We start from the raw sequence: 14959 nt of genomic DNA, 5'->3' as shown, positions 1-14959 counted from the left end.
CAAATCATGACATCCAGCTTTAAAGATCAGTCTGAAAAAAGAAGCAAATAATATCTTGAGTAAAATTTATTAAAAAAAAAAAAAAAGTACAAAAAAGAACATTGAAAATTTAAATGTGGGGCCAGGGAGATGGCTTGTCAGTCAAAACACCAGCCGTGCAAACCTAAGGACCAGAGTTCAGATCCCCAGAGCCACGTAAAGGCCCAGTGGGCATAGTTGCACCCCCCCCCCCACTGTAGTCCCAGCCTTGGAAGGTACTTAGGTTCAGCTCAGCTCAGGTGGCAGGGCAAGCCTCACAGCTTTTGAAGCGTGAAATCCATGAACTGGAACCAGGGCTGAGCGAGCCAGGTGAGAGGGGAGGACTGCATCTGCTCTTTGCAGGATTTGTTTCCTTTTGAGACTGTGCTAATCCGAAGACAAGACCACAAAGGGATTTTCTTTGATCTGGTTGCTTTGCATTAAGTCTTTTGTGGGAAGCAAGAAGTGGAGGAAATGCCAAGATACTGTGTCCCTTCTCTACAATCCAGAGTGCAGTGTGAGCTGAAAGAAAAGCAAGATAACTCACACACACACACACACACACACACACACACACACACACACACCTATAAAAATTTTGATATGCTTTTAAAAATATGCTTGTAGCAAATGGTGCCATTTTTCAAATCATCTTCTCTATCTAATGAAAGCTAATGGGGCCTGGATCTTGTAAAGTGTGAACTCTCTTGCACTACTTCCTGCTTGATGACCACGCACAGCGCAGTTCAGCTGCGTTCCCCAAGGCTCCTCACCTCAGTGTTCCACGAACTGTCCTTCCAGAATTTGTCCCACCCTCAAATGCTTGGGGATGTTCTGGGGGGGGGGGGGAGGTGTCAGCTGGCTCTGTATGGTCCTCCTGATGTGCTTTCACAGACCCGATCCCCAGGGCGTAGGGGTGGAGAGGTGGGGTGCATGAAGCTTTCCTACCCTGATAATGCTGTCTGAGGGTCTCCACTCCAGCCACACATTGGAAACACTTGAGAGGCAAGCACTCCGGGTTCGGTGGTCTGGAGTGAGGCCTAGGGATCAGGATGATTAAAAATTCTGCGTGATTCCACTCCCAAGCTTAGTTAAAGCCACTTCTCTAGCTTAGCCTCTCTTCCATAGAGATGTTGTACAGTTGCCCACGCACTCACTGAGGAAGCCAGGTTGATGCGTGATGTCTGTGGGCCTTGTGGTTTATGGGGTTGACACTGCTGCTCTGATACCCAGCAGGCGAGAATCGTCCCTGCAGGTGTACTTGTTGAACTTGGGTAAAGGAAGAAGGCAGGCCACCAGCAGCCACCTGCAGCCACAATTCTCCCCTCCTGCTTTTCTTCCATGTTTAAGGAAGACAGGGTCAGTGTGCTGGACTGAAACAGAAGCCTGGGCACTTTCTGTTTGCTGGGCAAATGAGGCACTACCTCACTCTAGCTAGAATGGCCGTTATCATATGACATAGGATTACAAGGGTGTGGAGAAATGAGAACACACATATAGTGGAAATATACTTTTGATAGTATTATGGAAAGCAGTATGGACATCCCCCGCCCAATATCAGAAAAATAGAACTACCACATGACCCAGCAATCCCACCACCTGGCATGTGCTGAAGGAAATGAAGGCATTTGTTGGGGAGACAGCCGGATTCCCACACTTATTGCAGAGCAACCCATAGGAGCAAAGAGATAGAAACAACCTCAGCATCCACAACCAGTGAACAGAAAAATAAAGCATGATACAAGTGGTAGAATATTATTCAGTCATTAAAAACATAATGGGCAGGGAAGAGCGATGGGGAAAGATTTATCAATAACAAATTACAGGGAGTCCCCCCCTTTTATTGAAAATAGATTCCCCCCATACAATATAATTATGGTCTCCCTCCCACAACTCCTCCCAGATCCTCTTCGCTTTCCACCCACTCAAATCTGCACCCTTTCTTTCTCTCTCTCACTCTGAGAAAATAGGCATCCAGGGCTGGAGACATGGTTGGAAGTTAAGAACACTAGCTGCTCTTCCAGAGGTCCTGAGTTCCAGTCCCAGCAACCACATGGCTCATAACCATTTATACTGAGATCTGATGCCCTCTTCTGGCCTGCAGGCACACATGCAGGCAAAATATTGTATATATAATAAATAAATAAATTTTTAAAAAAGAAAACAGGCATCTAAAAAAAAATAAGAAGAAATGAAATAAAATAAAAACCAGCATAGGCAAAACAACAGAAAAAAAAAAACAAACAAACAAAAAAAAAAAAACAAAGAGAAAGCACATAAAACATACATAGACACGGAGACACACACATTTACACACACAGAAATCTCATAAAACACAAAATCAGAAACCATCATATATAAGCAAAAAAAAAAAAAAAAAAACCTTTAAGGCACAAAAGTGTGCAGACAAAGTATAAGACAAAACTTCCCAAAATACCATTGAGTTCGTTTTTGTGTTCTCCGTCTCCTATTGGCCCAGGACCAGCCCTGTGGTTAATTGCAGTTTGATAGCACAAGTAAGGTCTGATAGTCTAGGGAAAAGGAAATTGTGTTTCTATCACAGTGAAAGGATAATTGAGGGGATCTGTAACATCTGGTCTAACGTGAACCCTGTACAACGTACACATGTACTGAAATGCTACATGGACCCCCATAAATACATTCAACCTTTCTGTGCCAGTTGAAATAAAAATATTTTTATTTTTAATTGACTCAAAGATTGAACATGTTTATGGGGCATCATCTGCACATACACATTTGTTAGATATAAATTGCAAGGTCAAGGATGGCTTTAATTGTATGCATTAGATGTTTCTATGCACTAACTTTGACAGCATGAATGGCTGTTCAACAGATTACCAGTGGAGACCAGAATTAAGAGAGGCATTTTTAGTGCTGTTTCCATAGTAACTTCCACAGGATCATGTATATAGTCACGTGTACTAAACGGATCTACTATTACAGAACCTTATAGATGTTTTTTCCACTGTCCATCCTTCAAGCTTGTCAACACCATTGAACTTTTATCATGGCAGCAACTTTCCCATCTCCACAGTGTCATGTACACAGTTGGAATCAGATAATACATAAACCTCTTGAATTGGCTTTAAAAAAAACTTGGCATATGTTTCAATATAAAATAGTCATTGGCCACTCTCCATCAAGAGGGAAGTCAGGGCAGGAAGGGAAGGCAGGAACTAAGACAGAGGTCATGGAGGAATGCTGCTTACTGCCTTGCTCCTCATGGCTACCTTAGCCTGCTTTTTTTTTTTTTAATATATTTTATTAATTTATTCATATTACATCTCAATTGTTATCCCCTCCCTTGTATTAGCCTGCTTTCTTATAGGCCCCAGGAGCACGGCTGCAGTGAGCTCAACCCTTCCACAGCCATTATCAATCAAGAAAATACCCCCACAGGCCAGTGTGTGGTGGGGACATTTTCTCGGTTGAGGTTCCCTCTTCCCATATGCCTCTAGTGTGGTTCACGTTGCCGTAAAGCTGTTTCATGCCTTACTTCCGAGTTACATTCCCAGACCCAGAATTCTTCATCCGGCGATGGGTATGGAACCTGCACGGGTCTTGCTACCACGAGGCATCGCCGGCTTCGGCCGTTCGAGTTACAGGGCCCAGTGTCACTATCTCTGTTAGTGACTTCTAGAATACACTTTAGGAATGACAAAGTTGCCCTGGCAGTAGGGTGTGGCCCAAACAGGTCCAGCATCCTTTGTTGATGAAGGTGAGTACATATTTGCAAAAGTCAGCCTAGATGTTAACAGTTTGTGATTTTTTTTGTTTTGTTTTGTTTTGTTTTTTACAGACAGCTTCAAAAGATGGTCCACGATATTAAGAACAACGAAGGCGGAATAATGGACAAAATAAAAAAGTAAGTTACTCTCTGTTATTTATATAAAAATGAGTCGGTCTGCGCTGAGTGGAGACCAAAGCTCTGTCAGTGAGTGAGGCCCACGCCACCCCTCCCCTTCTTACTATGGGCAGGAAGCCATGGTGGCTAGGTCCTCATGCTGGAAACAGGTAAGTGAGTGAAGTGGAACTCAGGGATCTACAGTTTTCATCTCCCTGAAGAGCTGTGCTGGGTCTACTCCAGACACCCATGAGGAAAACCACTTGGATGACTATGGAGCTGAGACCCAGGTACAAAACTGGAGAAACCAATAAGAGCGTAGGAAGCTCAGCCTGGCTCACTCAGCCTCCTTGTCTAGGTGCTGTTGAAGCTAGCATGCCTTGCTTTTTTTGTGATGCCATATCTCTGGTCTACAGTTTGGTTTCTGCTTTTTTAATCGGTGTCTTAAAATTGTGCTTCAATGAGTTCTTGAAGAAGCAAAGCCAGAGTCCTGTGCATCAAAAGCCCTTAATTTAAAACAAACAATACAAGTTAGGCTGGGTGTGATTACACACAAGTGAAATCCCAACTGTTTAAGAATTTAACTCAGTCTTAAAGCATTTACAGGGTCCTAGCATTGTATAGGACCCTGGATTTATTCCCCAACACACACACACACACACACACACACACCACAGAAATCGTACATATTTCTTGTATTTACCATTCAAAATCTAAGTCAAGATGAAAAGAGAAATAGTAATTTGTCTTGTCATCTGAGATAGTCTCACTATGTAGCCCTGGGTGGCTTTTGACTCACTATGCAGACCAGACTGGCCTCGAACTCACAGAGACACACCTGCCTCTGCCTCCTGGGTGAGTGCTAGGATTAAATGTGTTAGCTACAGCACTCTGCCTAGTGTTCAGTTTTTAAATTTGCTTTTTTTTTTTTTTTTAATTAATGTAATGCGAATTCACCATGGGGGAAAAAAATCACAGAATTTGAAATGTACCGGGACTGCTCACTTCCTCATATCCCCACTTTAATCCATTCCCCCCAAGTAGGCATCATCCTGGTGAGTCATTGTGCATGCACACCTGTCTGTGCACACTTACACAGGCACGCACATGCCAACGCTGCGTGTGCCACACAGACATTTTCATCTCGAGCAGCATCATGCTGGATACACCATCCTTCCCGCTTGTGGTGCCAGTAACTGCATTGTAATTAAACAAACTGACTACAGATCGGTGGGTGTGTTAAAGGGAGGGGGGTTGTGAATTTTAACCGATAAAGTTTTTGGAGTGAGTTTCATAACAATCAAAATTCTCTAGCCATTTCTTTCCATTTAGTTGTCACAGATAATATTCCAATGACGGTCTTTCTAGACTTCGAGTACTCCATTAATCTAAATTCCTGAAGGAAATTTTCTAAGTGGAACTTGCCAAATTTCCCTCCCCACAATTTTGGGCCAACAGCAGCGTAGGCCAGCGCGTCTCTCCCTGTCCGTACAACAATGCACTCATTCTCCTTGATTGTTTTTGGAACCTAATGTGCACAGGAGTCCCAGCACACACTGGGAGGCAATGGCTGTGCTGCTCTGTGACAGGAAGGGGTCATCCAGGACAGGCTCCATCCTGGGGCTGGCAGAGGTGTGTGGTAATTACTGTTTATCCTTTCTACTACAGACTCTCCTTCCCCACACTGGCCACCGCCAGAGTCACTAGCAGTTGTGGGTTGCCCCAGTTGCCAGATTTGCAACTCCAATGTCCTCAGCAGTGTGAGGTTTCTCTCTGTGTTCAGTCATATGACAGAAGCCATAAGCAGCAAGTGGCCCTGACAGTTTCTATTTCAAATATTTGCCTACTGTCTGTAGAGCACTTTTCTGTGTGTGTGAGTGTGTGTGTTACACATGCACACACACACAGAAGCCAGTCCCAGATGCACACAGAAGCCAGTCCCAGATGCACACACGCACATGCACACAGAAGCCAGTCCCAGATGCACACATGCACATGCACACAGAAGCCACACACACACACACACACACACGCACGCACGCACGCATGCACACAGAAGCCAGTCCCAGATGCTGGGCGTCCCCCTCTATTGCGCTCCATGTTATTGCCTTCAGATAGGGAATGTCACTGAACCAGAAACTCCCTGCTTCTGCTATGCTGGCTGACCAGAGAGCTCTCAAGATGTGCCTGTTACTCTGTCCCAAATTCTGTCGTTATAGAGATGCACAGCCACGCCTGGCTTCTGATGTGGGTGACAGAGTGTGAACTCAGGCTCTCAGGCTCGCAGGGCAAATGTTCTACCACCACCCCTAAGCATCTTCCTAGCCCCTAGAGGGCTTCTCTTGACAAGCCATGTTTCTTCATAGCCTAGAAAATCTGGCCACCATGTCCATCACCATGGAAGTTGAGGGCGACCTGCAGTTGAGTTCCCTTGTAAAGTCAGACAACATTCTCCCTTGAGAGGAAGAAGCCTGGTCGAGCCCACTGTTTCCTCTATCACAAAGTCTGTGATGGAGTTCTCATGGGAATGGGCGGGTCACATGTGGAAAGGCCTGCCAAGTGTGGGGTTTAGTGTGTAGCTGCAGGCAGTTACTTTCAAAATATACCTTTTATTGCCAGCTTGTGGTCAACACCATTTTCTCTCTCTCTCTCTCTCTCTCTCTCTCTCTCTCTCTCTCTCTCTCTCTCTCTCTCTCTCTCTCTCTCTCTCTCTCTCTGTGTGTGTGTGTGTGTGTGTGTGTGTTTAGGCTACAGTCCCATGTTCCTCTACTTCTTTCCATCTTAGTTTCCTGAGACAGGGTCTCTCACTGAACTGCAGCTCACCAATTCAGCTACACTGGCTGGCCAGCAAACTCCCTAAATCCTCCTGTGTCCAGCCACCAGCACTGGTTTCTAGCAGGTACCACCAAGGCCAGCTTTTATGTGAGTGGATGCTGGGGATTTGAACTCAGATCCTCACACTTACTGACTAAACTCTCCAGCAGGGCCATTCGTAAATGTATCCTTCATTCCAAGATGAGCTGAGCTGTTAAAACAGTTTCCTGCTTGGATAGAGGAAGATAGTGGGTAGTAGTTATCATGGGTGTTTCAAAGTTTTGCTGTTCCTAGACTTCAAACCTTTTTTTGTTTGTTGAGAAATTTTTATTCAAAACATGGCTGCTCTGGCAAGAGATCACATCCAAAGACCTTCTAGGTCTGTGTGATCCAGCTGGAATAAAAGCACGCCTTTAATCCAGGAGATAAGAGGCAAACAGATCTGAGTTCAAGGCCAGCCTGGTATAGAGCAAGTATCAGGTAAAGAAAAGCTCAGGTCTAGGTGTGGCGGTACAGGCCACTAATCCCAAACAGTGAAGGTAAAGTTAGTTTGTAGAAGGAAGCACCCATGCTTGAAAGTGATGTTTAATTGAGTGGCAGAAAGAGTGACAAGTCAGAGAAAGATTCAAAAGAATATGATACGCTGAACTCTCAGGAGGAGAGAAAAGGGAAGCTACTTAAGGAGCAATGTAGAGAGAAAAGAAGCAGTTTTACCAGAACAGTAATAGGTAGAGAGGTTGTAGAGAGAGAACAAACTAGACTCAGGTGAAGGCAGAACAAGTCAGAGAATGAGAAGGAGCCAGAAGATTATAGTAGATTGGTGGAGTTAGTTTGAGGCCAAACAGAGCAAGCAATTCAGAGGCAGAGAGAGAGAGAGAGAGAGAGAGAGAGAGAGAGAGAGAGAGAGAGAGAGAGAGAGAGAGAGACAGACAGACAGACAGACAGACAGACACAGACACAGACACAGACACAGACACAGACACAGACACACAGAGACAGAGACAAGCCAGATTGAATAAATCAGCTGAGAAGAGTTTGAGCCACAGCTAAGTTGAACCAGCCAGCCCAGAGTTCAGTAAGACAAGAAAGGATGAGTTTATTAAGCAGTAAGTCTCAGAGGCTGAAAACTTTCGAGGCCTAGGTTAGCAGAAGGAGGCAGTAATTGCTTCCCTTCAATTCCTTTGACAATCTCATTCCAGATTTCATCACAAGTTTATTTTGATGAGATCATTAGTTTAGTTTATGATGAGAATGGGATGTAAAAATAGATATGAGACCATGTGATGGAAAAGGAAGGGTTCCTATACAAAAACTAATATTGTTACTTTTGTAATCTCCAATTTTGGTTTTTAAGTGGTTTTGTGTATTTCTAAAATAAAATATGACTTTCTTTGTTGATTTTTTAAAATAAGAAACAAACTATATATGATTATTATTATCATATATACTGCTTCTATAAAAGGAAATACTATTTTAGTAATTAAAGGCTACATGATATAAGTTTTATATGTGTATACTTTAAATTTCATTAAGGAAATCACTCTTAAATAATATGAGTAATTATTATTAATTAGTAATTTATTAATATAAGCTTTCTATCCCGAGATGATGCTTGCCTAACTGTCATGGTTTTTATTTTGTCTTATTCTTATATTGGGAAGTAAACCCAGGGCCTTATACTAGCTAGGCAAGAACTTTACCACTAGGCCATAGCCTAGGCCCTACTTGTCATGTTTTTAAATGGTGAAAATGATTTTTGTTTAACCTATGAGCATAGTACTCATTATTGATGATTTTCCCCTTTTATGAAAACATTTGTGAACCCTTAAAGTACAGTCCACCTCCTCTCAGCCAATGAGCACTGATCTTCTTCCTTGAATCACTGACTGAAGTGTTCACTGGGCTTTGGGCCTCACAGAGCCCTTCCATGTCTCAGCCTGACTTGGGCCAAGTCGTAGGGCCCCTGAGCACTGTGAAGAATACTGCCTTCATTAGATTACAAGGCACTAAACTCTCAATGTGAGGGACCCAGAGGACAGTCTAGAAGTTATTTACCTCTTGTCTCTGTGCTGGTTTGTGCTGAGAGCCTTGGCAATAGTCGCCCTGCCCACTGACCCTGTTCCACTGGTTCTCATCTGCAGACTGAAAGTCAAAGGACCGCCAAGTGTGCCTCGAAGGGACTATGCATTAGGTAAGATCATTTCAAGACTACATTAGCTGCCTTTAGGTCTAATGTTCATATTTGTTTCTTGGGGAGGGAAATATGCTGTACTGATTTGAAAGCAACATCCGTATCAATGTGACCTTGGACTACAGTGGAAATGTACTCCACCCATCCGTCCGCTCATCTATCCACCTATCTGTCTACCCACCCTCCCACTCATCCGCCTATTCACCTACCCATCCACCCACCTAATTGTCTACCCATACATCTATCTATGTGCCTCTGCTACTATTTATCAAGTACGTACTACGAGCCAGGCATATATAAGTTATTAAGTGAAAGTCTCATAGTTACAAGTGAGATACAGTGTCCACCACCACAGAATTGATAGCCCCAAAGGAAAGACAGATGATATTAGAAATATCTACCATTTCATGTAGTTGGGAAAGTGCAGTCCTATGCAGTACACGGCAGTGGGGACTAACCTGTCCTCCATAAATAGCTATGTAAGGAGTCGTCCAGATGGCTCGGTCAAAAGGTGCTTGGTAGGCAAGCATCAAGACCTGAATTTGACCCCCAGAAACCACATAAAAAGCTGGGCATGGTAGCATTCACTTGTAATTCCAGAACTGGGGAAGTGAAGATAGGTAATGCCTGGTACTTGCTGGGTAACCATCGCCAGAGAAAAACCCTGTCAAAACTAGGGGAGGGGTCCTGAGGAATGGCACTCAAGATCAACCTCTTAACTCCTCCCATACCTGCACGTGCACAGGTCCATCTCAACTTTGCTGCAAAAACACTAATCTTGAGACTGGTAGATTTATAGCAATGGTGATCAAAGTCAAACGCTCAACATCCTTGTGCAGAGTGGACAGAACCCCACACTGTCAAGCATTCAGCAAGTTCAGACAGATAGCCGTGGGGTTCTTGTGCAACATGGAGCTAAGAAACAGGGGGCTTTGGTCCAGGGATTTAAAAATCTACCTAATCCATAAATCAAGGAAACCTGTTTCCAAGCATAGCTAAATGAGAATAAACCATTTTTTTTCCCTCCAAAGATGGAAAAAGGAAACAACTCTGAACTTTTCAGGATCCAAACAGGAATGATGGAAAAATCATGGAATGATGTATTCTTTTTGTTTGTTTGTTTTTGTTTTGTTTTCCAAGACAGGGTTTCTCTGTGTAGCCTTGGCTGTCCTGGACTCACTTTGTAGATCAGGCTGGACTCGAACTCACAGTGATCTGCCTGCCTCTGCCTCCCGAGTGCAGGGATTAAAGGTGTGCGCCACCACCGCCCGGTGGAGTGATGTATTCTTATGTTTAAGAGGTGATTCACTCCAACATCTAGCCAGGACTTATTTCTACCCCCACCAGGGTACCCTCACAAATGCAGCTGCACCCCTTGATAGTTTCCAAAGCTGCCCTGATCCCTGAGGGATGTGCAGCCCTGACTGGATATAGGTGTGAGTCTTCTCTGATGTCTCCTAATGGCTGTCCAATACAAGCTTTGGAGTCTCAAAGGGCCGTGACAGGGTTGGCAAGTTCAGAAGTCACCTCACTTAACAGTATACTCTACAGAAGAGATATCGTCAAGAGCTTTCACTTTGACCCACCCAACAAATATGTCCCATGGGGCAGGACAAGTATGAAGATCTGAGTCTGGATCCCCAGAAACCCCAAAAGGCTGAATGCTGTAGCAGTCTGTAATCCTTCTATGGCAAGATGATAGGAGAAAAAGACAGAAGAATTCCCAGAAGTCTGTGGAAATGATCAAGAGACCCTACACAGACACAGACACACTCACGCACGCACATTTTTAAAATGAGTCATTTTCCAAGCATAACGACTGCTGCGAAAAATAGGAAGAAAATAGAAAATGGCAGGGTGTAGGACAGATGGGGGACTTATGCAGTCTGGGAAGGTCTCTCTGAGGAGGTGACATCTAGTTCAGGTGCTAGGGGACAAATTGCAAGCATATCTGTCCCCTGTAGATGAACCAGAAGCATTAGAGATGACAAGCTCAAATGCTGGACCTCAGAGTCAATTCTCAGACGCCCGATTACAAGAGGGACATTTCTCTTCACTGTCGCTTGCTCATCCCTTCCCTGTGGCTTCCTCCTTCTCTGTTTTCTTCTTTGGTGAAAGGCTGGAAACAGCTGTGGTGTTTTCACCCTTTTGCCTAAACCACAACATGCCTTGGGGCTCATTGTCAATTCCTTATCTTCCTCATCCTCTGCAGAAAGGGCAAGGCTTCCTCTGAATCCTGCCAATTCCTGCCTTCAAGTTTCTTTCCTCTCCATTGCCATGGCGACAGCTCAGACCCTCACCATCTCTCGCTTGTCCTTGGACAGAGCTTCTAAGTGGCCCCCAACATGTAATTCCATTCCTAATTCTCACACTTCATCAAGAGGGTTGAGCCATAACAGTTCTCTTTTACCTCACGGCTCCACTGACCTCTTCGTGGCTCCCCAGAGTGCAGTCACAGGTCACAGGCCCAGTGACAAGGTCCTCTCACATCTAGCCACTAACTAAATGTGTGGCTATGGACATCGCTTTCCAGTTCACCTTTGTCATTTGAGGAATGGAGATCTGTTGCATTTTGGACCCTGGGTCCTGATGCTACAGTGAGCCTCTCTGACACTAGTTTTTGGTGTGTCTACCCATCTCAAAAGTGTTCTCCTTGACCTCAAGCACCTGATCTTTTCCCGGAGCTCAAAGCCAGGACCCCATATATGCTAGGCAAGTGCTCTACAACAGCCCCAGCCCCAGCACATAGCCTCAATGTCACTATATCAGTGTCTCTTGGAACACAGTAATATGACTTGCTCCACAAACTTCGATCCCTGGTATGGTGGCAGCAGTCAGCTGGGCGCTTCTTAGACGTACTTAGCCTCAGCCCTACCAACCAACAACTGAGTCAGAACTAGCAAGAACTCCCACGTATTGAAGCGGAACAAACCTGCTTTAAACCAAATCCACCCAAGTTCCCAATCTTAGCAGTCAGTGGTGTGCACTTTGCCTACAGGGCTCGCTCACACTCTTTGCTCTTCCCCTTAATATCTCGAAATTATCCCTGAGCCTCTTGGCAAAACCAGCTCCCACCACTTCCAGTTGTGCCCCTCTTTGCCCCATCTTCTCCCACCCCTAGCCGTTAATGTCCCAGGGCCATTTCCAGCTGCTGCCCTATGCATTGGGGTTCCTGTTCAACTGTATGCGCAGACTCAGAAATCAGCCCCAAAGCTTCTCAATCCAGGAAATCTCCAAGGACTTCAAAGGAAGGTTACATAGAGAGAGAGAGAGAGAGAGAGAGAGAGAGAGAGAGAGAGAGAGAGAGAGAGAGAGAGAGAACTAAAAGAGGAAACACTGGAGGGGGAGGGAAGGAGGGGGAAGGGAGGAAAGGGAGGGGGGAAGAGAGGGACAGGAAGAAAGATCGATCTGTCTCAGTTAAGTAGATAAAGAGCACCTCTTGGGAAAGGGCCCTCAAGTTTTGGGGCTCATTGCAGAAACCCTCTGATCACCCCACAAACCCCTGAGGAATCAGATCTGAGCAAGGTTTGTCTACTTGCGCCCTCTGTCCCTAATCTCCAGGGACTGTTGGGAGATGCTCCCCACCACCACCACCACAGAGATTTGCCTAGGACTAACCCTCTCCCCACTGACATGCAGGGAGGGGGCTGAGTGATGGTGAAAAGGTAGAGAGTCCCCCTAAAAGAATGAAACTAGAGCTTCCCTGAGGTAGAGCAACCCCTCCACAGGGTGAATGGTCAAAGGGAAGGCAAGCGTTTGCCAAACAGTGTTGGCTCTGTTTCTTAACAATTAGACTTTATTATACAACCCACTATCCTATACAGGAGGGGAAAGGGGTTAAGGGGGACAAGAATAAACCTTCCAGGTATCAGTTCCGCAGGACAAATCCCTAGGCGTCTCCGGGCCTGCACCCTGATCCTCTCTCAGAAGCAGTCCACACCCTCGTGGTGGTCCGAACCTGCAGCCTTCTCTCTTGCCTCTCCGCCTGCACCTCTCTCTCTCTCTCTCTCTCTCTCTCTCTCTCTCTCTCTCTCTCTCTCTCTCTCTCTCTCTCTGGCTGCAATCGCTGGTCTCTCCTCAGGTTCCCTCCCCCCATCGATGTTCGATTAGAAACACAGTAGCCCAGACGGAGTCCTCGGTCTGCTTCCTTGAATTCTGGACCCAGAATGGCTCCTTTCAGTCTATCCCAATGGCAATCTCAGTGGGGTGTCCGTGGAGTCTCCAAGGGGCGAAGCCCGCTGTCCTTCCACAAAACAGGCACCTGGTCCACAAGTGCTCGATGCTGCTGAGGCAAGACAACAACTTGAGTCTGCGTGCTGATGGGAAGATAAGGAGCATATGCTGCCTACACACAGCAGAATGCTGTCCACTCCTTAGAAGAATGGGATCCTGTCATTTGTAACAACTTGAGCAGAGTCAGGTCACTGTGCCAAGTGAAATAAACCTATATATAAGTCCTATAATTTCTCACACGGCCTGTGACATCTCACTGAACTGAGACACCCATCATCAGTGTGGTCGCTATCTGAGGCTGGCAAGGACATGGTGAAGGAGGCTGGGCAATGGGTCCAGGGTGAGCATGAAGACCCATCATGCTATTTCACAGATAGCTGTAGCTGACAATGTGCGGTGCATTCCAGTAACTAAGGAGAAATGCTGAAAGTCGCACGTTAAGAGACAGGTGTGTTTACCCTGCTTTAAATGTTATACAATGGATATGTGTGTTCATATACCACCTGTCAACCTATGACGCTATATATTTTTTATGTTTTCACGTATCAGTTAAAGTGACTTTTATTTTTAAAAATAGTTCATTTAGGACTAAGAAGATGCCCCAGTGGGTGCAGTGCTTGTTGTAAAAGCAAGAGAACCTAGGTTCAAATTCCAAATATTCACCTAAAAGCTGGGCATGGCTGTGTGTGCCTGGCCAGGCAGCCTAACTGAAACAGTGAGTGACAGGCTCAGTGAGAGACCCTGTCTTAAAAACTAGGCCAGAGATCAATACATACCTGATGGCCACCTTTGACATACATATGTATATACAGGCAGGCACACACTAGTAGGTATGTATAACACACACACATGCACACACATACACACATACAACACACATATACATACACACAACACACATACATACAATACACACATACATACACACAAAACACACACATGCACGCACATGCACACACACGTACACACAGACACACACACATACACACACATACACATGCACACACATACACACACATACCTTGATTCCAACAAAGGCAACAATAAAGTAGTGTGATTATATGTTTAAAAGTAAGACAGGAGGAGAGGCAGGGACAAGGGAGAGAAAGGGAGGGGCTCTTAGGTACATCTGGCTACAGAAGCCTGGGGTCTGCACAGCCACCCTTTGTCCCTAGAGAAATGAGCTCTAACACTGCTTGTGCCCTGTCCTGCTGTTTGGTGCTGGTGTTCTGCATGGAACTAAGACTAGGGAAATACATCTTGGGCTCAAAGTATTTTTAAAGCTTTGAAAGACCTGGAACAGCATCCAGTCTAAGCTTCCAAGATAAGTAGAGGCAGAGAAACAAAAGACCATCCAAGACCAGAGGCCTCGTGCCGGCCCTGTGCAGGGAAGAGCGCACATACACACACAGGCGAAGGGAGGTTTTGAGGTGTTAAGTGGTCACACTAAAAGCTCCTCTCCCAGGCAACTTCACCTGGTTCCTCCCTCAGTCCCCACACTAAATCCAGTCCCCACCAATTCCTAGGGCTGCTTTCTGAAGTTTTTGTCAACTTGACACCGGCTAGAGTTACATGGAACGGGAGCCTCACCTGAGGAACCGCCTCCATCAGATTGGCCTGTGAGCACATCTGTGGGTCATTTTCCTGATGAACGATTGGTGTAGGAGGGGTCCCACTGCAGCCACCCCTGGTCCTGGGTTCTGTAAGAAAGTAAGCTAAGCAAGCCATGGGGAGCAAGCCAGGAAGTAGTGTTCATCCATGGCCTCTGCTTTGGTTCCTGCCCTGAGTTCCTCCCCCTCCCACCCCCAGCCCCCCACCCCCGACGTCCCTCAGCGATT

General features: G+C 45.5%; 1 protein-coding gene across 1 annotated transcript in view; it reads left to right on the top strand.

Moving 5' to 3' along the window:
- Nucleotides 1-14959, top strand: part of Blnk (B cell linker) — a 69087-nt gene that overhangs the window by 12772 nt on the left and 41356 nt on the right. Inside the window, exons 2-3 of the mRNA XM_051146537.1 lie at nt 3839-3904; nt 8839-8888. Coding sequence (XP_051002494.1) covers nt 3839-3904; nt 8839-8888 — 116 coding nt within the window. The remainder of the gene's footprint in view (nt 1-3838; nt 3905-8838; nt 8889-14959) is intronic.

Source organism: Acomys russatus, chromosome 5 (assembly GCF_903995435.1).
Source record: "Acomys russatus chromosome 5, mAcoRus1.1, whole genome shotgun sequence".
Taxonomy (NCBI): domain Eukaryota; kingdom Metazoa; phylum Chordata; class Mammalia; order Rodentia; family Muridae; genus Acomys; species Acomys russatus.
The sequence above is the reverse complement of the archived record's forward strand: the minus strand, read 5'-3'. Positions and strand labels throughout refer to the sequence as shown.